The sequence below is a fragment of the Strix aluco genome, chromosome 5 (genome assembly GCF_031877795.1).
Source record: "Strix aluco isolate bStrAlu1 chromosome 5, bStrAlu1.hap1, whole genome shotgun sequence".
Classification (NCBI taxonomy): Eukaryota; Metazoa; Chordata; class Aves; order Strigiformes; family Strigidae; genus Strix; species Strix aluco.
In genome coordinates this window covers 20,321,920-20,346,560 of record NC_133935.1, presented here as the reverse complement: position 1 = coordinate 20,346,560, position 24,641 = coordinate 20,321,920, and the positions used below count along the sequence as shown (strand labels likewise).

Here is a 24,641-nt window from a genome sequence, read left to right as displayed (position 1 = left end):
TGGATTTCTTTTGTAACAATTAAGTTGTGAACCAACTGGCTTCCAAAAAAGACTGTTTTGAAACAAATCCAGCCTGTTGTTGCCTTCCCCCTCCCCAAAAAGACATAAAGGTGAATATATCAGGTTGTATTTTCCCTCCCAGAGTGTTTTGTCTTGTCTTGTTTATTTTGGCAACAAGTAAAAACATACCAATGTCTAATGTCTCTGTTTGCAGACAGTTCCCTGCTGACGACTTTTGGGGTAATTTCTAGTGCACTGAAAGTGTGTTGTGTGCGATATCACTACTTCAGTGGTGGCGTGACAAACTGGCTAGATCATGCCAAGGAAAACTATGGTGGTCAGTACAGTGAGACTCAGGTGGAAAGCACGAAGTCACTTGCCAGGCTCTTCCCGCTGTTTGCTTTCCAAATTCTATACAGAACATGTATTATGCAGGTGGGTACACAGTTTTTAAACAAAAATCTTGAAATATACTGTCATGTGTTTACTACTATGTCTCTAGGCATGTTCTTTTTAACTGTCCCTTTACCAGCAGAGCAACCTTGCAGGGTAGTTTTAATTACCTGAGATACCTTGCTGTATCCTCTCATCTCATCAAATAAGTAAAATTGACCTGATCAAGACTCATTAATGAGCTTGTGTGACTGCTTGCTACTCATTTCTCTGAACCCTTACTGGCTGAAACATCTAGCGCTAGAGTCCTGTGCTTCTCATGCTGCTGTGTTGCAGTTAACAGAGGCTCAGGCTCAGCATTCTTCTGAAAACTTGTAATTTTCCAGTTTCTTAAATGTTCACTCACTTTTTGGGAGAGGTAGAAAAATCTTTATTTGGTCTTTTGTTTGTATATTTCTTCTACTGTTTTGACAGGATTATGTGGCTTGTGTACCTACACTGGACATAGGTGGTTTTCCATTTGTGGAAAGAAGCAGCCCTTTCACAGCCTCTATATCAGGCTATGGGGTCCTTTCTGCTCTGAGTGCATGTATGTTATATAAATGCAAATGTGTCAAGAAGATACTTAAACTGACATGATTCCTTCAGATTCATTTCTGTCTGGATGATCCTGGCTAAGCAGAAGTTTGAGGTAGCTTACTCTTTGGCAACTGGAATAACAAATTTATGAGTTGGCTCAGAAATTCAGTTTTACTTATTGGTGTTAAAATGCTACTTAAGGAAATTCTTACAAATATGTAACGTATAGTGTATTATTGACATTCCCTCTTGTCCTCACCCTACATTCCCACCCATCTGCCTCATTCTTTCTCCTCTTCCCTCCCTGTTCCCCCTGCCCACCCACCTCCCCCATAAGCACAAAAAATCCCAAGCAGACAAACAAAAAACCGCAAACCAACAAATGCACACATATGGCTGAGGGTATGCATTAATGACCAGATGAAAATGAACCAGATATCATTCATTGAGGTTGTAATAATCATGTATATATCTAGAAAAGATAAAAGTATTTGCGCTGCTGAAAGAGATTATTTTTATTCCTTTGGCAGAATTTCCAATATGTTTAAGGCTCTTTCTTAGACTAGGCTATATATTGGTATCTTTTTTGTAAAGAGTAATAGTATTTTCTCCATATTATTAAGTTAACAGCTTTCAGTGCTGTGATTCATGTTGATGATATTTTAATTCCTATTAAGAAGTCAATTCTGATTTGCAATAGGCAGTGGAAAGAAGGAACCAACAAAATTTGGCTCAATTCTTATCTTTCATAGTTCTGTTGCCATTTATTCACCCTTTTACAATTTATATCTTCTTTTGGAAGAGGAATGTAGGTGAAAAATATTTTTAGTAAGAGATAGCATTTGAGCAATTCTGAACAGACTCCCAGTGAGTAGGGTTGACTATAACCATTGATGAGAAACCCTACACAGGCTCAGTTACTAACTATACATTGATTTTTCAGACAGCTATAAAGCAGTAATATTCTGCCTGGAACTGGCATTACCAGTCATGTTGAAGAGCAATGCAGAATGCTGCAGGAATCCAGAACTCTCTAAAAACAGAAATAGAGTAAAAAAACAGTTCTACGTCCAGCTCTGTCAGGACTGTACTCTGTGAATTGCTCAAGTTACCCCTTTCTTTTGCCCATTGGTCTGTAAAATGGAGTGGATTATAACTCCCTGCTGCACATGAAATTGCAATGCTTAGTTAATCAAGCTTTGTCAAAAAACTGTCAGTAGAAGCTGTTGTGGTTTTTTTGTTTGTTGTTTGTTTGTTTGTTTGTTTTTTTAATAAACTCAACAGATCTTCTGTAGAGCCTCACACAAGCAGGAGGAATTATCTGCTTTTGAAGTGAGAGATTGTCTTGCAAATCTACCTAATTTCATCCCCTGATGACTGCCATTGGTGGGTTCCTCATCCAGTTATTTGTTTTCTTCTGCTTTCAATTCCCGGAAGTAAAAGGAAGTCCTGTATGTAGCTGCTATGGCTGTCAGTTACATTAAACTGGTCCTAAGACTGTGGCCTAATCTTCATTCCCTGTAGCTTTTAAAGTCATGTGCTGGGAAGAGTCTTAAAAATTACTCGTACCTTGAGCACACAATCAGAAGTTCAAAATAACTCTGTATCTTGCTATTCTAAAATTCTGTTCTGTTGAACACTGTCTATGAGAAGTGACCAAAGTATTGGGCAGAACCACACAGTATATTGGCTGATACCTCTAGCTAGGGATGATCAAACAGATTCACGGACTGCTGCTTAGACTTGTTAAATTCAGGAGCAAATGAAATACAAGGAAAATGTTATGTTCTGGCAGAGAAAGAGAATGTCACTTGACATTCATGATTTTCATTGTGAGTGGTGTTTCTTTTGGCCAGCAGGTATTTGGTTTACTGTGACTTCTTCAGAAGGAAGAGAGTTGGAGAAGTTTCCAAATACAGTAAAATCTTATCCATGAAAGGTACCTGCTATACTAATGGAGTGGGGTTTTATTCTTCAATACAGATTCCTTCAGGATATTATCTCCAAACCATGAATTCCAACTTGCACTTCAGTGGATTTGTCTTGCCAGTTGCAGCAATGAATGTGATAAGCATTGTGCCACTACTGATTCTTGTTCCTATTTTGGAATGCATTAACTTGTGTCTCTTTAGTTCAAAGGACACTGGACAGTCTCTAACAACTTACATTGGTAAGTATAAAATACATGTGATTATACTTTTAATACGTATTCTTTTTTTGAAAGAGAAACTTCAGTAGCTGATGGATGATCCAATGCAATTATTCCTGAATATAAATGTTAAGATGTACTGGTTTGGGGATGATGCTCAGAGATGAATATGTTTCAAAAGAATATTAGATATCAAGGTATCAGATATCAAGAAAAAAATGTGTAGCTTTTTTGTAGGACAGACTGAGACTCTTCTGACCAATAAAAATTTGAGACACATTCATAAATAACTAGGAGTTGTCCTAAGGAATTGGTGAGAGAAACAGTACTAACCATTTAGGCCTGAGACTTACCCTGACTTGATTATGTTCTATGTATTTGTTTATTCATTAACTTTTGGAAAGTGAATTTACTTTGAAAGTCTTTTTTGGAGATGGAAGAGTCCTTCAGTTAGTTGAGCTCTGATATTGGAGAAATGTTCCTTGCTCAAAATGGTGAGTTTGGATTTAAATAACTAGGTTATGAATGAAGGCTTTGTTTTTCTGATATTTTTATGTTATAACTGCATTGAGATTAGGACTGCAACTCATAGGAGGGAAAATGCATTATCACTAGTACAGTTTATTCCAGACTCTGCAGTTGTATCACAAGAGAAATAGAAGGATCTAGTCTAATTCTGTATCTGCAATAGGTATTTTTAGAACTGGCAAGCAAAAGAAGACATGCAGAAAACTATGTAAGACAAATGGATGTATATCACGGGACTGCTGTTCCCACTGAGCAGGCTGAATGTTTCACAGGTGGAAGGTTACTTAAGAGAGGTGCAGCTTTCCTCTCTAGTACTAGAATTTTCATTTGAATATCTAGTATGGGATAATTGTCCAGATGTTTAGTAATTTTATTTATTAAAACCGTAAACTGAAACATACCTTGTTGTACACTCAAAGTAAAGCAAAGAGGGATCTCCAGAGGTGAAGTATTATCTCTTTCTCATAGAAGTGGTACAAAGAAGTCTTCTCTGTTGTGAGTCCCAATGTTTTCAACAGTAAGTGTTGTAAGCTCAGGCTTGAAGATTGGCACTCATTTTGGATAAATTAATAGCCTAGAAGTAATGATGGCTTTAGTAAGGATTGGGCCTCCTTCCTTTGACACTGATGTGATTTTTTTTTTTTTTAATTTTTTTTTAATTTTCCCCCTAGCCCCAAACCTTTTCTAGGATTTGGAGGGATCCTCTGCAACGCTTTTCTGATATCAGCTACATCTAGTACCACCAGAAGAGCAGCTTCCATTCTGTGTTCCCTTAAAACTATTCCCTTTAGTAGATACTCTCATTGAACTTCCTACATTTTTTATCTTCCAGCCTGCATTACAAGGCTCAGACAAAAATATTTATAAACTACTATTTTCTCAGTGTGCTACTATTAATTCAGTGCCCCATGGCAAGCAGCACAGTGAGTACTGACACACACAGAGGTATTAATCTGACTAAATTAGCCTAATTAAGAGTGTTATTAAGTTTTATACAAACCAGATGCATATAACACAGCAGGTTGCAATTACCCTAGTTTTTAAAATAACATCTGCATTAAAACACAAAAAGCACATTCAGATAATAATTTTCCTTAAAACCATGGAAATTTCAAGTTAGTATTAATGTTCTATCCTGTTATGTTGAACAGCAGTAGAATATATGCAGTGGTTTATTCTTAATAGCTTCATTTATTAAAATAGCCTCCTGTTAGGGGTGATAAATTACCTGAGGCATAAAAATACCTGTGAGTACAGGGATGGCTTTAGGTATCCAAGTATATGACTGCACCTGCAAATATGGTAGACCTCTAAGTGCCAATATTTTTGCCAACAGTTAATTAGGTTCACAATTATTTTCAGGAACAAAATTGGAAGTATAAATAGGCTGTTGGTGTTAAGCCAGCCTATAACTATATTTTAATTCAAGTCTTGTAAGAGAAAGAAATTTGAATAGTTTTCTGGAAATTTTCAGTAGGTTACGAATAACAGTTTTCAAGGACAAACCATACAGACAATGTTGAACTGAAATATCTGATTGCTCTGTAATAAGGATCTACACAAAAACTGTAATCTATGTTACTTTCTATATAGTTGTTGGTTTATTTGTAAATTAGGTATGATCTAAAAACCATTAAAATCTTAACATGAACTTAGATTGTGTCCCAAATACATTGAGTATCTGGACCTCATTATGAACATGAGTATTTGGTAAACTTAAATTTTTTCCAGCTTCATCATTGTTTGGTTGGGGTTTTTTGGTTGTTTGGGGTTTTTTATATGTTATGCTGCTTGATTTAGCCAATAGTATAGAATTCTGATTCAGCAGAGAACTGAAGGTATGTATCTGCTGGATAGCTGTTAATCAGCTACAGGCAAGAGGCTCTAGCTGAAGTACCTGAGCCATAGAAGTTCTTACTCTAATATTTTTAATGCCTGATTATACTGAAATGTCTTCTTAGTCATGGGTTTGCTCCATCTAAGAGTGATGTGGAGAATAGCTCTCTGTACATTACACAGAAGCAAGCCTGCAGTCCAGTGTCTCTGAGGTGATTTGGGAGTAGATGATGACCATTTCTCCCTAAAAGATGTTCTAGTTTGAACAACTGTTAATTCCAGGAAAGCTTTTTGACCTGTTTTACTTGGGATATGAGATCAGGAATCACAAATGTCTAATACAACCTTAGTCTCTAGATAATATAAACAACTGTGTCCTAGAATCAGCCTCAAATGTTCCCAGAACAGCCTGTTCTCCTATAAAACCAAAGCCTCATGTGGTCGTTCCAAACTGCTTGTTTTAAAGAGGACTGAAGGGAGAAGTAGGAGGAAAAACAGGTCTCCAAGGCACTCTGTTTCTTCCTCTGCCACATAATGTCTTACAATTGTTGGGCATTCAGAGGTTACTTTTTCTGAAATGTTTTGGCTTTTAATAAGGAAAATGCTTAAAATATAACACTGTGTAGTAATATTGAACTGCTTGAGGTTTCTTTTGTACTAACATAATTTTTTACTAGGAGAATTCTTGCTCTAGTAGATTACAAGAAGCTCCTTGAGGGCTTTATACCTGGCCTTGATAAGGTGCATTGGCTAAAAAATGCTGTTGAATTCCCTCCCATCATCAATTTTCAAGCAATAATTCATTGCTGTTCTTATTAAGCACTAGAGTGGCCTTAAGAGCAAAACAGCTTCCAAGCCTCAGGTTAAGTGGAGGGATGCATATTTAAAGTTGTGAAAATACAGGAAAACTGCTGGCGGAAGGGTGTGAGAGTTGGCTGCTGAGAGAAGAAACACAGATGCATGCAAAAACATAACAAAGCTAAGGCCATTTAGATATGTGTTTTCTGCTTCTTCTGTCCTGACACCCAAAGAGACAAACTTTATATATGTTATAAATATAATATGAAACAAAAGTCTTTCACTGTTGATGTCAAATCTAAAAAGTGTAACAATTTGCAGTCATGAAGGGAGACAAGGGTTTGTAAGACAAATGGAAAAACATAGTCCAGATATTTGAGCCAAAACTGTCAAAAGAATCCGAATTCTCACACCTGTACTTACTTTATAGACTAAAAATGCTGAGGAATCACAAACTTAGTCAAAATTATTGAGATCGCAAAACATCAAAAGTATAAATGTTTCAGGAGACTTACTTGATGACTTTGCTTTCTTTATATTTTTCTGAGAAGCTACAACCACTTCATACTGTCGACATCGACAAATATAAAATTTGTGTGGTGTAGTGTACAGTACTTAAAATACATCTGAGTTTATTGGAAGTTTTTATCTTGCATTATGAGACTAATCATATAGGGTTTTTTTCCTGCCCTGTGTGCTTGTGCAGTACTTGTGCCTTCCCACTGAGGCAGGTGGTAAGACTCCATGCGTTGCAGGTGCTGTAATGTATTGAAATGCATTGCAGATTCAGTGTATTGTGGATCATGCAGTGATACTTCTTCAGGGCAGCTGAAGAAGGCAGGAGGCAACTGTAGTCCAATGGCTTCTGTAAACACTGAGGAAGCTGGAGATTATCTCTCCCAGTAATGCAACTCATCTTTAAATGTTAAACAGTCCAGCAAATGCACTATCCAACAAACTTTCAGAAGTAGTTCAAGGGAACTCTATAGTGGAAGGAAAGGGGAAAATGTAGGAATGATTGATCTCCTTAGGCATGATATGCACTGCTGATCTTTTTCTCTCCCATCTACCATGGCCTGAAGCCTTAGAAATCCAGTATTCAACTGCCTGCACTACCTCTTTATGTATAGAAAACAAATGGGTAAAGCATATGGTGTATGTGTATGTTTCGGAATCTTATTGCTGCTTGAATAGGAATATTACTCCCTGCTTGGTAGTCTTGTTCCTACCCAGTCTCTTGTGATATCTGGAAGGGCAGCTGCCCTTTCTTTCTCTCCTCCTTTCTTACCTTCCCCAATCTTCAAAAAAAGTTCTTGTGACTGCTATTCAGAATTTTTCCTCTCTCGTTTATTCTGCATCTCTAAATTCTGAGCTGGTGTCCATTTGCCATATATTTACAGCTAGGCTCATGGTGTAGTGAGTACTCTTTATTCATGTTTATGTGTCCAGAGAGATGGGGGGGGGGGGGGGGGGGGGGGGGGAAGCTTCTTTTGTATCTCCTAGAACTTTGTTTCCATCTAAATACATGATGATCCTGTAACTACAGCGTTAGTGAATGTTCTCTGTGCTCTTTACCCAGTTGTAGGTCAGTTATCTGCTGCACTTTCTGTGATGGTTGCTGGCTTCTCTGAAGTACACCGAAAGCATTTCCCTCAGTTGGAGCAGATGCTTTCTGAGGAGGTTCTCCTGGTCTCCTCCATGCCTTGCTTCCACTTAGCTCCTCAGTACATCCTACTTGGAGTGGCTGAAGCCTTGGTAACTCCCTCCTGTAAGTAAAAATCTAATAGGCTAAAGCAAGAGTGTCCTGATTTGCAGAGAATAATATCAGTTTCCTAAAAATAATTACTGTCATCTGATATTTTATCCCTGGCTCTCTTCCACGGGCTTAATGAACAGATCTGTGCTTTACCTGCCTCAGAGTAGCATAATTTGTCTTGCTGGCTGTAACTCAGAGTGAGCAATGACATTTTTCCAGATTAACTGGAAGGTAACAGAGACTGGTCAGGTCCCTGGGGTGTGTAATCCACCATTCAGCGGGGGGATGATCAGAGCAGTGGGACTCTGGGCTCAGATGTGTGACTGGTCTTGAAGCTGAACCTGCTTCAGGAGGGCTGGACCTGATGAGCTCCTGAGGTCCATTCTGACCTGAAGTCTTCTGTGATGATTTTCTTGAGATGGAACAAATACGCACATGACAACTGAGCTGTGGTCATGGTCTATGAGCAGTTTTTGGACCACAGTCAAAGCAAGGTAAAACAATTTAGCTTAACCCTTTTAATTTGTGAACCCAGCTAATAGAACTATTACGTGTTTTTCACTGACACAGAGCATATGCAGGCCGGTAACACAATTCAACTGACAGGCTAACCTGGAGAATATTGTAGACAGATGCAAAATTTTTGTTTGTGCTCCAATCAGGAGCCATGTGAACATGCCTGCACAGAGCATGATGCCTTAGCTTGTGGCATGGAGCCAGAGATAAACACCCCTGTTCTGCAGAGCTTAGCTCATGCCTGCCATCCGTAAATTATGTAGACACAATCTTGATTGTGAGTCTGAACCTTCTCTCCCTTCCATAATTTACCTTTCCACATCTACACTGACATTCCTGAGGCTTATTTTCTTCTGAGGAGCATGCAGAGTGCTTACCAGTGTTTTACCTTGCAGACCTTAAAAAAATGTTAGTATTACAGAAATAATCTAATCAACATCCATTTAAAGAGGCACAGGTAAAGTAATTGACTAGCTGATCTTTGCAGGCATTCAATTCTACAGGTTGAGTGTCTATTGTTCCAGTACAACCCCAGAAATGTTCAGATTTTTATTTAAGAGCAGGAAATAACTTCACTGTCTCAGCTTCGTTCTTATAGTCTAAGACTACTGAGAGCTGTGGGTCACAGTCCATCACTAAAAAGGTAATTTTCCCTAGTTTTAAATACTTAGCACTTTCATAATGCCTCTTTATCCAATAGCTCTGAAGTACTTAACTGAGACAGGTTTCTAGGCAGGTAATGTGGTTTCTAGGTTACAGGCTAAGTGTAACTGAAAACTGTGACCTCCTCTGTTTAGCTTAACAAAAAAAAGGTTAGGAGGTGGCTTGCTTACAGTCTTCTCATGCAGAAGTATGAGAAGAATATTACTGGTAGAATAAGGCTTTTTAATCTAGCATGCTGGGACACACAGAAGTCCAATGACTGGGAGATGACATTAGCCTTTAGAAAAGAAAGCTCTGTCTTGGGGGTGGGTTTTGGGTTTATTGGGTTTTTTTAAATCTTTTTAAAGGATTGTGATTAGAATTTCTTAGGAAGAAAAGTTGTCTTCCCCATTTAAATAAAGATTAAGCATCTTGCTAAGAGCTGCAGTTAGAAGTGAGATTCAAGAACCCAGGTAAATGGGACTAAGTCTGAATTTGAGACTTGCATGTAGAAAACTAAAGGTAGGTGTCTAAAATAGTAGATTACTGCTGAAGTTGATGAGGATGCAGGCCTCCATTCACTTGCCCACACATAGACGTCTGACACCATTTGTCATGTGGTATCTAGGCTTTACACGTGGGGCAAGCAGGCTCTCTACAGTACCTGTGTGACCTCCAGCAGCTGCTGGAGAAGAGCATGGTCTTCCTATGGGTCTTGCATCTTAGCAGACAGCCCTGTGCAGATGGCTAAGGTGCACTAGAGCATTTCAGGCAGCACTGGGCATCTGTATTCAGGCTACTGAACTGAGCTCTAGGTTTCTACTTCAGTCTGAACTGAATTGGTGTTCAGGAACCATTCAGTGGATCTCTATGGACGGTAATGACAGCCTAGACACTTAAATAGTTGTTTCACCTTTCCTGACATTTCGCTGCCTTTGTTATGCAGAAGGTCAAATTCAATTATCATAATAATTTACTTGACCTGAAAGTACATGATCCAAGTTGAAGACAGAAATGTTCACACTTGTAATCAGAGGGAAGAGAGGAGATAGCTCATTTCTGAAGTGCTTGGTTAGAGGAGCTAGATTTGGCATATTGAACTCTTTATCCACATTTGAGCCCTGATACTTACAATTGTGCTTATACAGTAGAATTCATTATCTTGTTGATAGGAGTTTTATATAATCATCTGCTTCATCAGCATCTCTTAGAATAATATCAGCATTTAATGTTTCCCTAGCACTGAGGTACTCTTTAAAAAATAAAACAATGATAAAATAATTACTTTCATCCACAATATTAGAATGTAAGATCTCACAGGTCTCTGACAGCTTGAATTTGTAATCCTAGCTTGGTTTAAACTAGGAAATTACTCTTTTAAAGCCCAATGATTTAAACGAAAAAACACACACACACACACACCCCCAAAAAACCCCTCCACAAAAACCCCCCTAAAACAACTCCATTCTGTGGGGTGATGTTAGCAAGCATTTGCCCCCACAGTGCATGAGATTGCTGGTGAAGGGAAGCCAGCCTGCTGGCCACTGCAGCTGTGTTACACTGCCAGTGTGCAAGCTGTCTGGTGCCCTGTAACTGCTCTGCCCTACAAAGGGTTAGCAGATTTGCAGTGTTTGCCGGAGTGCTGCAAGAATATCATCTGCCCATCAAGATGTCTCAAAGCACTTAGAAGTGGGAAGCCTTGTAACAAACAGCCCTGTTAGTTAAAGGATATATTGGGGATCACTTCACCCACCGATGAAATGCAATAGTCTCCAGGGTGAAATGCAGCAGCTGTTTAATAGCTCACAGCAGCACCGTGGGAGAAGTGAGGAACGGAGTATGCAATTGAAACAGCAGGGGTAATTTAGGTAAGTAGGATGCAATTACCCAAGCTGAATTTGGCCAAGATGCATGCTTTGCACCCTTGCTTTTAGAAAGGGGGAATAACCAAAAACTTTTCAGGCTTTTAGTGATTCAAATTAGCTAGGACACTAACTGTACAATGTTTCAGACTGTACTGTTGCATCTACAGATGGTGTCCCAGGATCACCCGTTTTCTCTTGCTCTCAGGCTTTTGGTTCCTATTGTGAATGAGGAAAAAATACTGTCCGTGGTATTTTTTTCTTTTCTTTAATATGTTTCCAAAGCTCTCATTTGGACATCCAAATTAAAAAGGGTGGAAGATGGTGACTGCAAAGTTTCATTTGTATTCAGAGATGCTTCAGGCAACTCAGCATCCAAATAGGATCCTCTGCTGACAAGTTTCTCAAGATGGAGGACATTCAAACTCAACTAATAAAGCAGGCTGGGAGACACTGGGTCTTGGAGAGCAAGTGTGGATGAGGGCTCAAGGTGTGAAATTAGGAAACGAGGTTTTGATAATCAGGAAAAGTTACTCAGAAAGAACAACCATCATAAAGACTGTTACTGTAACCTAGTTTAGCCAAATTGCAACTGGTGGGATTATTTATACTCATGCTACAACAGCATGCTACAGCTCCCCCTCACCACCAATGCTGTTGTTTCTTTTGGTTTAGTCTTCTGGCAAGAAGATGAAGAACAGTGTGTTAAAAATTAGCCAGTGACTCTGGGGATTCCTCTCTGGGGAAGAGAAGCATTATCCAGCCTTAAATTAAAGCAAGTTAATCATACAAGTTAAAGTAGAGCTCTGGATTTTTGAAGTATTTACTAGTGACCATGCTGCATTGGCTGTGGCATAAGATGTCCCCCTGTCCTGCAGTAAATAACACATCTGCTGTCTTCACACTTGCTGACTGTGGTGGTGTGTCTCTTGTCTTGCTATGCCTGAGGTTTTAAAAGATGAAAGCAACTGTCTGGGTGAAAAATCTTTACGTACTTGTGGAATATCAATAGTTGTGTGTGAGATGGTTTGTTACAGAGATTAATTTAAACAGTTTAAATAATCCTTTGTTAATAGGGTACATACTAACATGTCTGATTACCCTTCTGCAGCAAATACGTTCTCTGTGTAAAATATGGAAATTCCCTATTAGAGACACTTTGGATTTTTTTCTCTTATTTAGCCTTCTTTTATTTTTATTTTCTTTTTTGTTCTTTGTCTTTTACTTATGATTTAGTTTGGGTTTTTTTTTAAACGTGTATCTGCTTCCTTTCTAAGGTTCCTTACTTTCATTCTGGCTTGTGCCAGAAAGAATTAGAGGGATTTCCATGCATTTTTTAACTCTCTTTAATGGAGCTGGCTGCTTTATGGGAGCTTTCTTTGTTCAGACAGCCCACGCAGGCACTCAAGGTAAGAATATGCTCATGACCGGTGTTCCTGAGCAGTTTTCTAACATTGATTTGGAGAATTAGGCAGCAGAATTAAGGGGGATGCCAAAGTTTTATTGATTTGCTCTAACAATTAAGATGATATTAAGATAGGAAATAGCCTTCCAGCTGGATTCATCCAATTCTAATGAGTCTTCTTAGTTTTGATAGTTGGAATAAGTAGAGGATGGCATCTTGAGGAAGCCCTCACCTCCAATCTCTATACTTCTGTTCTAGAAGACAAGAAAATAAATTGTCTAGGAAGCACCTTTTTATGTTCATGGAGAACTACATTCATGTTAACCATGCTTACATGGAAGCCTCTGGATATGAGTGCAAGATTAGTGCTTCAAAGAATGGAGAACGTGCCTTTCTTTCCGTTCTACAGTGTTGTAGGGGAAAGGAGATGGAGTGTTTCAAAGCTGTCTAAGGAATTTGTTCCTCTAGACCCACCAGTTCTCTTTAACCATCTTACATCTCTCCCTTTGCCCAGCTACTGGAAGAACTAGATTCTGTGACAATATGGTCTCACTGTGGTTTTACCCTTTTGCAGATGAATACTGCAATTCCCAGAGAACTTACTGTTTCAAAAGGAGTTGCTTCAGAGTCAGCCTGTTGAGTATTTCATGTAAACCCTGAACTGGAGATTTTTCTGGGATCCTGACTTTCAAGATAGGCCAAGAGTTTCTTAAAGTCTTTTTTCCTTTCCTGATGAATCTTTGTTTAATACAGAAAAGACTTGTTTCATAAGTGAATTTAAAAAGTAAAGCACTTGAGTTCTTGAATCAAAGGATAGGTATCCCTTTGTTCACATACCTGAAATAGTTCCACTTGCTGAAGGAGTACTTCTAAAGATGCTTTCCATTGGTAAACTTTGTTGTTACTGTATTACAGAGAACTGTTCTTTTATAGAGCACAACTGTTGGCCCTAATGCACAACACTGCTCCAATTACTACAGCTGCAGAATTTTGTAACTGCTCATGGTTAAGTTTTGGGTTGTTCTCTTTCCTACATAAAGAACTGTGTAACTTAAAAACAAGGGGAAGTGGGGTTTTTTTTTTAAAGTATGACAAGAAATTGTAATTCCTACTTGCAAGATCTGAACAAATGAATTGTTCTTTGACATGCAGTGCTGGTTTTAAGTTAACAATTCAATTAAAATTTTATTACGAAGTATAAAAGCATCACCTAGAGATGGGTAAAAAACAGGAATGCTTACCCAGATGAATCAGGCAAAGACCTATTAAGTACCAGGGCAACCAATGTGGAGAGCAGAGCTCCTTGGATGTCCCCCAGTGGAATAGATTTATTTTTTTTTTCTTCATTGTGTAATATGAGTTCAGTGAAACTAACTCTTCAAGAAAGACTGTGTTGATGACTCTTTTTCTTCCCCTCTCCCCAAAGGTATGGTAATTATTAATTTTGATAAGGCTGAAATATTTTGTTTTAGTAAAATTGACATATTTTACTGCAATTTGACTTTGGGTATAATTAAATATTTATAAAATAATTAAGCATAATATCAACATCAAAACATTATTACTATGCTGTGCATCTATATATGTAATTTATTCCTTTATAGAATATTTTTATACAAAGTGATAGAGGAAATCAATTTTCGCATTTGGTTTGCAATTCAGTAGATTTTTTTTTTTGTCTAATTTTATATCAAGGCAATTTATTCTTTTTCTGTAAGTCTGTATGAAAACATTTAATTGATTCAAAAAAGAAAATGTTCATTTCTTGCTAAAAATACTGTTTTATCAGAGCCTTCAAATTCTTATCCTGGCTGGGACCAAAAAGCCTGAACTCTCCAAATTCTCCACAGACTGCAGTTGCCGTGTTCTAACCCTTTTTGCTCAAGATTTTTGAGCAAACTGGAAAAGTTTTCTGGCTAAAATACTTCTCACTTTTATGAAGCTGGGTGGCAAACTTCTCTACTTAGCTTTATAAAAAAAGGTGTAACTTATGTCTTTATTTAACTTTGTCAGATCTGCTGTTCCTGTAGATGCAATTGACCACACCATTATCTTGAGCAAAAGTCACTCTTAAATTTCCAAGTGATTCAGTGACAGTCTGTATTCAGATTACGGTGCTGTAATGGGACTGAATAAGCCCCTAAATAAGGGAAGTCCTCTGCAAAACTTGAAAAGCTTTAGAGAAAATATAGTGAAAAATGTTTAATGTTTGTTCTGTTGCTTTAGTTAGTAGAGATTACTTTCCCTATTAGTATGTAAACAACATATTATTGGGCTCTCGCATTTTATTTCTAAAAATAAGTGGAATCTCACTGGGTGTCTCTTTCCAAGTGTTGCCTGCTTGAATTAGGTTAATTATTCCAAGTCACTACAATTCATGCAATTCACAGCTTGTAAATAATGGAGATATTCCTGTATCTTAATTTGTTAAAACACTTCAGACTGAAGACTTAGAGTATTCCTCTACTCATCCCAGCTAGACTTTTGTTGTGCTGACTCATAAATCAAAGTAGGCTTGGGATCAGACTTCTGGTGCTGGGTATAGACTATAACAAAAACAAAGAGGCGTTTAGGCTTGGGTGTTTTTTTTCTTCTAGTTTGATAGGAAACATTACATACAAAATTCTATTGTTCCATCTGTATTTTTTCCAAACTCTTCCATTGTGTTCTTATGGTGTTCTTTGGTGTTTGATGAAAAGCTTAAGATCAGCAAAATAATATTTTTTTAATTTTTAAAACTTAATGGTTACCTACTTCTAAAGATGACAGCACCTCAGAGAATAAAATTGTGACCCCTCTTAGGTCAAATTAAGGTCAAATGACACAAGTTAAGCTCTCATTACTTATATTTGGGGTTTTTTTAGCTCTGTTTAAAGAGCTTGTAAAACGTTCGATAGATGGACAATTTATGGAACTGGGAGTAAAGCAAACCAACCGAAACTTTTTTTTTCCCTAAAAAGCTGAACTCATTTATTTATATTGGAAAACCAAAGTCCTTTCTCTTTTGTTGAAAGATGATAGTGTTTGTGCAATGGTTTTGTAAGATTTAACAAGGTTTAGCATGCACATGTTGAGCTATGGGTGCTTTTGTCTTGTCCCATGATTCTTGTTTCACTAAAACCTGAGCCAAGACTATTTCTGGTTCTCCCATCTCTAAGCAATGAGACCATGCCTGCCATGAAGCAATTCAGGATACAGTGAAGTAGATCCTCCAGTGTGTATTTTGAAGTGCTGAAGCACAGAGGGTGTTGACAAAATTTAAACATTTTTATATCCTATTTCATGTCACTAGTTTAGAATTTTATTTGGGTTTTTATTGGCAAAGTTGATCAGATATCAGTCACAGTCAAAGCTGCATTAATCATTTTTAACGCATCTATGGAGGATGGTGTGAATATGATAAAATAAGACTTTTTTTAAAAAATCTGACGAGTGCAAACAGATGACGGGTGACAGTGATATTTTCAGTACAAGCTGGGAAACTGATTTCTTTTGGATCTCTTACCTCTCCTAACATTTTAATGGAAGAAGATGCAAGACAAAACCTGTCCTCCTATGCCAATCATTTCAGAATACATTTCTCTAAAAATATTAATGTAAATATGTATGAAAGAAAAAAAAAAAAAAAAGGTCAGAGGAAAGAAACTGCCCCAGACACAGTTTTCCTTCTTGTATTTTGAGAACTAGGATTTTTTTTTTTTTTTTTTTTTTTTTCCAGTTTGGAGCCTTGTGTGGTTCTAAATACCAAAGATGATAAAGCTAAAGCATATTTCTTGCAGTCCAGATGGTGGTGTCCACTGGTGCCTACTTAGCTAATAGGGATTAGAGGCAGACCGAGACTTTAATTTGGATGTGATTAAACACTAAATATATGCCCACTATCTTGATGAAATGATGGAAGGCAATACAATCCTTTTCTAAGATATGAATTAAATTTTTCTATAATCATAGTCTATGTTGCAGGATAGCTGTAAAAAATGTGGTAATCATACAGAATAGGCTAACTTCTGGCATGTGACTGTTTTGCTTTGTCTTCTGTGTTTTCCCAATACTAAAATATGATGGTGTTATTCAGTAAATGAACTCATACCCAACTTTGGGCTTTGTTGTGAATCCATTGAGAGCTCCAAGGGTGCCATCATAGTAACAGATACCTTGTGTGCACTACTATATGTCAAAGACTAGTTTACAGCACTTTCCACATCTTTTGATGGCTAGTATTGCCATCAGTTTGTTGCTGCCAGTCATCCACCAGAAGCAGCCCAGGAAAGTGTGTTTTTCTGTGTCCTAATCCCTGCTGCACCTACTTTTCTGCCTGTGTTGGTAGCATCAGGTGTTTTCTCCTGGTATTGTATAATATTCCTCCTTGTACTACCCGAGCATTTTTGATGCAAAATTGATAGGACTGCCAAATGTCGGTGGAAGTTTACCAGGCACTTTATTTCAACAATGTATAGTATAGCAGGCTTGAGGAACTGACTCTGCCTAGACTTAATCTTCTAGTTTGTTCTAAATTTGCCATGAAATGCATAACCAATTCACCTCTAACCAATAAGAAAAGGTTCTTTAAAATATACACAGCTAAAGGAAACTTCTGATTCTCTGGGGTGATTCATGCTACAAAGTATTTCCATTGTTGGAATAAAAATGGAAATCAGGAGCTTGTTGTAGAAAGTTAATTCCCAGTGAGCAATTATCTATGTGACAAACCAACCTTGTAATTGGCACTTCTGTTGGCAATCTCCATAGAAAAGTAAAGGATTGACAGAACCCAAAGGCAGTGTCTTTGGGGGGAAAGTGAATTGCTAGCATATTGCATGCTGATTCAAGGATGAGAAAGCGCTGGACTCTTCAAACACAGTAGTGCCCAGGGCGTCTTACTCCAGCAAAAACAAACAAACTGTCTCAATAAATTCCTGATTTTCATGACTGAGAGTATAGTCCTGAAAGTGTGAACCCCAAATCCAGTCAGTGGAGGGTGCTGGAGTCTGCAGACAGCTTGTGGAAGGTGTTAGTGGGGTAAAGGGTGAAAGCCTCTAGAGGGAGTTTTGTTGCCTGAAACACATGGTTGATGTTTTAACACTGGGGGATGTTCTCCCAAGGCTTCTTCCTAGCAGAGGATTGTCCATGCAGTGAGTGTAAGTATAAGTAAATGTAGTCCAGTAGTTCAGGTCTATCCCCTCTTTCATGGAAAACCAACTTCCATTTAAAAAGGAAAAGAAGAAAAAAAAAAAAAAAAAGAAAAGTAAATATTTTTGACTGAAAATAGGAAATTATTAGATTAATCTTTGCTATATTCACTGATGAAAATTCATATTGGCAGTAAGATAACAGTCTAGATATCTCTAGGATTGCTGCCACCCCTATTTCTCTTGTAGAGAAAGGCATCCCTGACACACCTTGTTTAACCTCACCAAAAGGAAAAGAAAACCTTGCTGCTACCTCTTGCTTTGGATAGAGCAGTAAACTAGAGAGTGTGCTATGGGCACTGGAGTCTTATCATGCCCAATCTAATTTTGACCCTGCCTATGCTGTTGCTCATTTATACTACAGGATTTTCTAAAGGCTTTGTGTCGTTATCCTGGCCTCATTGTTTAAACACTGGCAATTACTAAAAGAAGCACAGAGGAGACAGAGCAATGATCTTTGACCCAGGCTGTGGAGGATACCAGTGGTGAAGTGGGGGCAGAACCCAGATCTGCTTGCCAAGCTGCCCTCCCACCCTGATAAATCCAACCACTTTCAACACTTCAATGTGGTGCCTTTGCTAGCATTAAGACAGTTTCAAAGGTCCATTTTACTACGTTCTCTTAGCAGCTGCTAAATTCATACCTTTTTTTTTTTTTTATTGCTCAGTGCTATTTTTAAGTACATATTTTCTGTTCAAGTTCCATTGTAACACCATTCCATTAGGAAGCTCCTGCTGCTCATACAGTTAGCCTACCCGATGTAAATAACCTAGCAGACAGTGTGAACTCTGCTTTGACAAGCTGTAGAACCGAACCCCATGCATGCTTTCTCTTTCATCAGATACATACACTCTCTCTGCGACTTCTATTGGCCACTGGGGGATGTGAAATGAAAAACTACCTGATTGTGAATTATGACAGTAAAAGTTTATAAGCTACTAAAATGAAGTTATAGCACCTAGGAGCTCAGTCAACTGACAATGTTAAATGATACGTTTTAAAACTCACTCTGAGATAATGCTACAAAAGGAGTTGCACACACGGAGGTGAGGTGCTGCTGCTCTGTGACAGGCAGAAAGGTAACGTGGCATGGAGCAAACTGCGGAGGAGTTAGGGAAAACTGCTGCACTGATGGCAGCTCCTTTCTGTTAATCCCAGGAGAGCTAAAAGTAACTGCTTTGAAAAGAAATGTGTTTACAACTCTGAGATGTGGAAGAAAAGAGAAAAATGTAAATATATGTATATGGAGTGGGGTGGGGTGTATCCTTTGACTGGTGGCTCTCTTGGGCTGTGGAACTGCTCTTTCTCTCTAATTAGACCGCTTTGACAAGATAAGAGTGGCACTGGATGGCTAAAGATGTCATTAGTGGCCAAAACATCAGTTAAGGCTATCAGGTTTGTACAGCACAGCTATGGCAAAGAAGGCTGTTTTTTTCTCCTCTCCCTTTTAGTTCATTCAAGTGGTGAATAGCCACTCTATTTAGATGGGTAGGATTTGGTACCAGACTTTGAGGGAGCAAAGAAAGACGACTTTGGGCACGTTGATGCTGGTGTTTCAGTTCAGATCAGGAGTGTGCTTTTGATCTGAATCTCTGATTTGCATCACAGAGTGATCTTGGAGCACAAAAAAACTGCATTCCTTTTGGATGGAACTAAACCCAAAAAATGCTCATGCCTGATGTGTTCCAGCTGTTAGTGGGAACTGATCTGATGTGAACCCCCCTGAGCTGTGCATGGTGTGGACATCCTGTTCTTAGCACCCGCTGTTTCATGCTCTGTATTTGCTCCTATTATACTTCACTACTTGCTAATGAAGGCAATCCCTCTTTCATCTTCAAAGGCAATAAATATCCTGTATGCCCAAATAGTGCACAAGGTCATTACAGCACTGTAGAACACTCTCTGATATACTATATCTACTGTAGCTTCTTTTTCAACCTTGGTTTTATGTTTTTGCTCTAGTTGACTCTGATACTTCAGGTACTGATTGTCTTCAGATGCAGACTGACTGGGGCTGTCTTTCTTTTAAGCATATTGATTTCCACAGGTATTTACCATCTGAGCTTGTTTGCAGACAGGTTGCAATGGACAACACTGAAAGCAAGACAGTTGCAAACTAAAGCACATAAGAATACAGGCAGGGAAGATTCTGGGTGTATATAGGTGGTACTGTCCTCTGCTGAATGGAGTTTAAGCTGCCAAAATGTCCCAGACAATATTGCCAAAAGCCTTGATAGAAAAAGGTCTGATTCATGCAAATAAATGCCATGTGCAAGACAAGGACACGTTGCAGACTCACAGCTAAAGACAGCTATAAAGGAAGATAAAGCAAAATGTCAGGTAGCATCTCGGTAATGGAGCACCATCCAAGGCACTGAACAAATGCTTTTTATGCATTTTTTTTTTCTTAAGAAGGGCCTATTAAAAGCATGAGAGATGTGAATAAGGATTTCTACAGACTACCTTAATTCTAGCTCTTCCTAAATTTTTCACATTTAACATTCATTTGTCTATGTGCACAGGATAATATAGTGGGAAGATGGCCCAATCATTATACTAGTATCTGTGCAGAGTTAGGTTTTCCAGTACACTTCAGATTTGTTAGAAAAGTTATTTAGTTTCTCTAGATCTCTATTGCCTGTCTGCAAAGCAGGAGCAAAGTACACTGTAGATTCAAAATAACATAGATGCTGTGAGAATGAAGTCTGTATAAATAGCTACAGAGGGGGTTCAAAGCACCTGCTGTGATTGTGTCTTACACAAAGTTATCTTCGTGTCTTTCATGTGAGCTGTGTCTCATCCTGCAATGTAAACTAATTCTGCTTCAAATGTCTGCTTTGTCAGGCAACTGGTTTCCACACTTGCTGCATGAAGGTAAATTGGAGAGATTCTTCTTCTTCTTGGCTTCCTTAATGATGGTGAACACCCTAGGGTTCTGGACCATCGCGCACAGGTATGTGTGAGAAAATGAAAGCTTGATGTTTCATTTGTAGATACGGGTAGAAATTCTTGCAAAACCTGTAAACTAGTGTGTAATAAAGAATTGGTAGTGATAGATCATATGTTATCCTTCAGGGTTCAGACGTCAGTATTTTTCATCTGCCTTGAGAAGAGAGATTTCACAGTTAAAATTATGTGGTAAGGTTAAAGAAAAAAACAAAACCAACTGATGTAATTAGCCTTAAATATTTAAGGGGTCTTCTTAGTATAAAAATGCCTTGAAGAATGAAGAGCATCCTATTCTTTACAGAAAGATGTAGATAAGTTATGGAGTTTAGACCACAGCATCAATGTATCTCAGTCATGGAACTGACCTCCACTGCACTTGGCTTTGTACCAATCTACAGAAAGCGTTGCTGTTATCTCAACGAGCAAAGAAGGATTTCTATCTTTAGTATAGGACAGTAGGGGAATGGGTTGCAAGAAAAGAGCAGACCACTACTGGTTAATGCTGTATGCAGCAGTTTCAACAGAATAACACTGAAATATTTTCTGATACTCTACTGGGCAATGAGATAAAAGCAACTTTCTGCTGGAGGCAATGGAATTGCTCAATTAGCCCCCCCACAGGAAGCAATTTAATGCCTATAGAGCCTAGGTTTAATGCCTGTATGTTGCCTGTAAAATGCAAAGAACTCACAACTGCAATTCCTTTTTACATCCAGGGTGGTTTGAAAGTTGTCCTGCTTTCTGTATTCCGGAACATTAATCATAGTTAACTTTCTGTTGTCAGTGTTATACATAATTCTCACAGCCAAGAACAGGAAGGGAAGCAACCTGTGTCACCAGGAGTGGGAAGGTTCACGTGTGAGTGGCATTCTCTCTTAGACATTGGGCTGCAGTTCTAGGGAAATCCGTCAGAAACCTTGATGAATTAATGATTTGATAATTGAAATAATAAAAATTTTCCAAAGGCAGTGTACTTGTAGAACTCTTGAGAAAAATACTGCTTTTCCTATTATATATAGCACTAACTCTGCAGCACCAAAGATAACCATAGCATCTTGTCAATAATTTCAATGTAACCCGAGACACAAGTGTCCGTTTACTCTGGTGACTAGTTCTTAATTCTCTTGTTCTAAATGTGACCTGAGTCATGATTAGGAAAGTTTCTCCTGAATGTAGTTTGTCTTCCTTTTATAAAATGGGATTTTATTCTTCTGTAAAATGAAATTTTCATATGTGACATTTACTGCTGAAAACTAAAAGGTTTTGGTTATCAAAAAGTGGCCATAAAATTGCACTGAACTCGACAAATAATTTTGTCCCAAATTAACATATTTTTATGAGGAAATTTGTTGACCTCCACTCTTCCTAAATAAAAGAAAAATTTTTAAAAATTTTAATTCAAATTGGTATTTTACTTCAAAATAAAGGTACCTAATTTTTCAATGACACAACTAAAACCTACATGAAATATGTTTTCTGAGGTTGAATGTAACTGTTTCATTTTGTGCTGAATAATTCTCCCAGAGAGGAGAAAAAAGGGTGAGGACTATTCAAATAAACACTGATTTAGTGGTGGTGGTAAACTCTGAATTAGAAAAAAGATACTAAAATTTATCTGAGGGAAAAAGTATGTTTCTTTTTTTTAAATTTGTTAAAATGACACAGTACAGCTGTTATTATCATCTGCATCCTGTTTGGCACTTCTCATCCTGAAGTTCTGAAAGGTTCTAGGAAAGTGCCTATCACTATCTTATGTTTTTGGCTGCTTAGAAGTCCAGGACTCAGAAGGCACTGTAGCTTGCAATATATTACCTAATAAACAATGGGTGAAGCTAATTCCAGAAAGGATAATCATTTTAGTATCTTCCTTCCCTATCCTCCCTCCCAGATACAACAATCTGAATCAGGAATACACCAATGAATTCAGAGGAAGTCTTCCTGAAGAAAAACTTTTGAAGCATGAAAAAGCCATCAAGCATTACGATAGTGTCCTGGAAAGTTCTCCCATTTTGTGTCCTATGGAGAAAACCTGATGAAATTTCACTTTGACTAAATTTTGATTGTGTTACCAACTAGGTTTCTAATGAAAAATTACCTAGCATACTTAAGTGGAACAGTCAATGTATTTATGAATTAAATAAGCTTACAAAGTAGCAGTCATCAGCATTTGAACCTGCAGAATGCTGCAGGTTGTAATGCACGTCGAGGACAATGAGAGCTCGCTGCTTGGAATGGTGGATGAAGAGAGGCTTTTAATCTCTATAGGGAAATAGATAGGTATCCACGTGTATTTGTGTATTTGTACTTAGAAATAGTTCAAAATTAATAAACTCATGTATATGTTTGTTTAGCAAATTACTTTGTGGCAGTATAATTTACAAATAATTTTGGAGTCTGGTATTTGCTGGTTGATGCTTGCCAAGGTGGGAGACTCATGTGCTATTCTTGGCTCTGCTACTTATCTGCTACCCAGCCTTCAGCAAGTTGCTTCTTTACCTTAGTTCCCCCATCAGTAAAATGGACACAGTCGTACTAACCTTCTTTGTAAATTGCTTTGAGATCTACCAAAAATATACTAGATGCTGAGGCATCTAGTCTTTTATTTGACAGGAGCACTGTGAGATTTGACATTCCGAGAGGGTGATATAGAGAAAATTGCTAGTAAGTAAACTGGAGACTAGCATTTATTTACATCAAAATTACTAATTGTAGCTCAGGTAAAGGGAATTAGATAAAGAAGATCGGGAAAGGGTAGATGCTGTTGGAAATGAAAGAAAAAATTATTAGTAAAATGCATTCCACTTTAAAGATCTAAACAATGTTAAACATTCTCCAAATTGGCTGACTTGGGTGTTGTGAGCGGTGCTAATCTAGCACTTAACATTTTATTTTTTTAAAGTTGTATTACTAAAAAGAGTGAAGATAGAAGTGGAGTCTCTATGTCATAAGGAAACATATTGAACCCAAAATCTAAAAGAGCATTTTGATATCAAGATGTTCATATTAGAAGTGGTTGTCAAATCAGAATGCTTGCTAGATGTGACAAATGCTCTACCGCAGAAGAAACTACATTAAAGGAATATAACACGCTCAAGTGACACAGGGTAGTTTGTGCACTGGAACTATTAAAGGGCTGGTAAAGGGAATCATCTCTCCACTGTTAACCATATTTAATGCTGTAGCTTTGGGTTGGGTGTTGCAGGAAGGGGAGCAAAACATTGTAAATACATCTAAAAAGTAGGAAGGCAGGCAATCAGGAGCTGTTAGTTTGATCTCACTATTACTTAAGGCTTTTTTAAAAAAATTACAAGAGATTATTTGAAGTCATGAGACAGAAGAAAAATTTATTAAAATGCAACACAGATGTATCAAAGGTAGATTTGTGAGACTACCTTAATGTCTGTGTGTAATGAGAATTAATTTTCTAAACAAAACGTAGAAGAGATGATCTGCCTTGATTTCAGTAGAGCATTTGACATATGTCCCATGGGAAATAAATTGTGAAGATGGAGATCAGGGTCAGCAGAAGAGCTACAAGGTGGCTGAGGGACCTGTTAAAGCCCAGATGGCAACAAATATTGTAGAAAGGGGAGGAACCCATCGGGAAGCAAGGTTTTTTGTGTAACTTATTAGGTATCTTCCTTTGTGGTAAAAGAGAATGTGATCCTAGGATGCACTGGTGGAGAAGGAACTAAGTATATCTTTATACAAGTTCATCTGAAATGGTCATCCATGTCAAATGTGTGCTTTTTGACTAGTGTGGGACATCATGCCTTGATGGCGGAGCTGAGTGTACAACTCCCTGTTTGCCCTGTTGGAAGTGGTGTGGGGAGAAAAAAGGCTGCCTGATTGCCTTTTCTGGCTCTTGCCCTGCCAGCAAGAGACAGCCTCTTTCTTCAAAAGTGACTACGTAAGCTGGGCTGGTGCTGGGGCTGTGAAAAGAAGAGGCAGCAAAAGGCTGAAGGATGTAGTCTCCAAGGGTACCAGTGAGGCAGACTAATTTCCACATATTTGAGTAAATCTGTCCATCCCACCTGAC

The 24,641-nt window shown here is 38.1% G+C and overlaps 1 protein-coding gene across 1 annotated transcript in view; it reads left to right on the top strand.

Annotated features, from left to right (window-relative positions):
- The window catches only part of SLC15A5 (solute carrier family 15 member 5), a 33,351-nt gene extending 10,716 nt beyond the window's left edge, over positions 1-22,635 (top strand). Inside the window, exons 4-9 of the mRNA XM_074825361.1 lie at positions 215-435; positions 2,956-3,142; positions 7,863-8,051; positions 12,337-12,468; positions 20,498-20,606; positions 22,491-22,635. Of these exons, the coding sequence (XP_074681462.1) occupies positions 215-435; positions 2,956-3,142; positions 7,863-8,051; positions 12,337-12,468; positions 20,498-20,606; positions 22,491-22,635 (983 nt within the window). The remainder of the gene's footprint in view (positions 1-214; positions 436-2,955; positions 3,143-7,862; positions 8,052-12,336; positions 12,469-20,497; positions 20,607-22,490) is intronic.
- Positions 22,636-24,641: the final 2,006 nt, after the last annotated feature.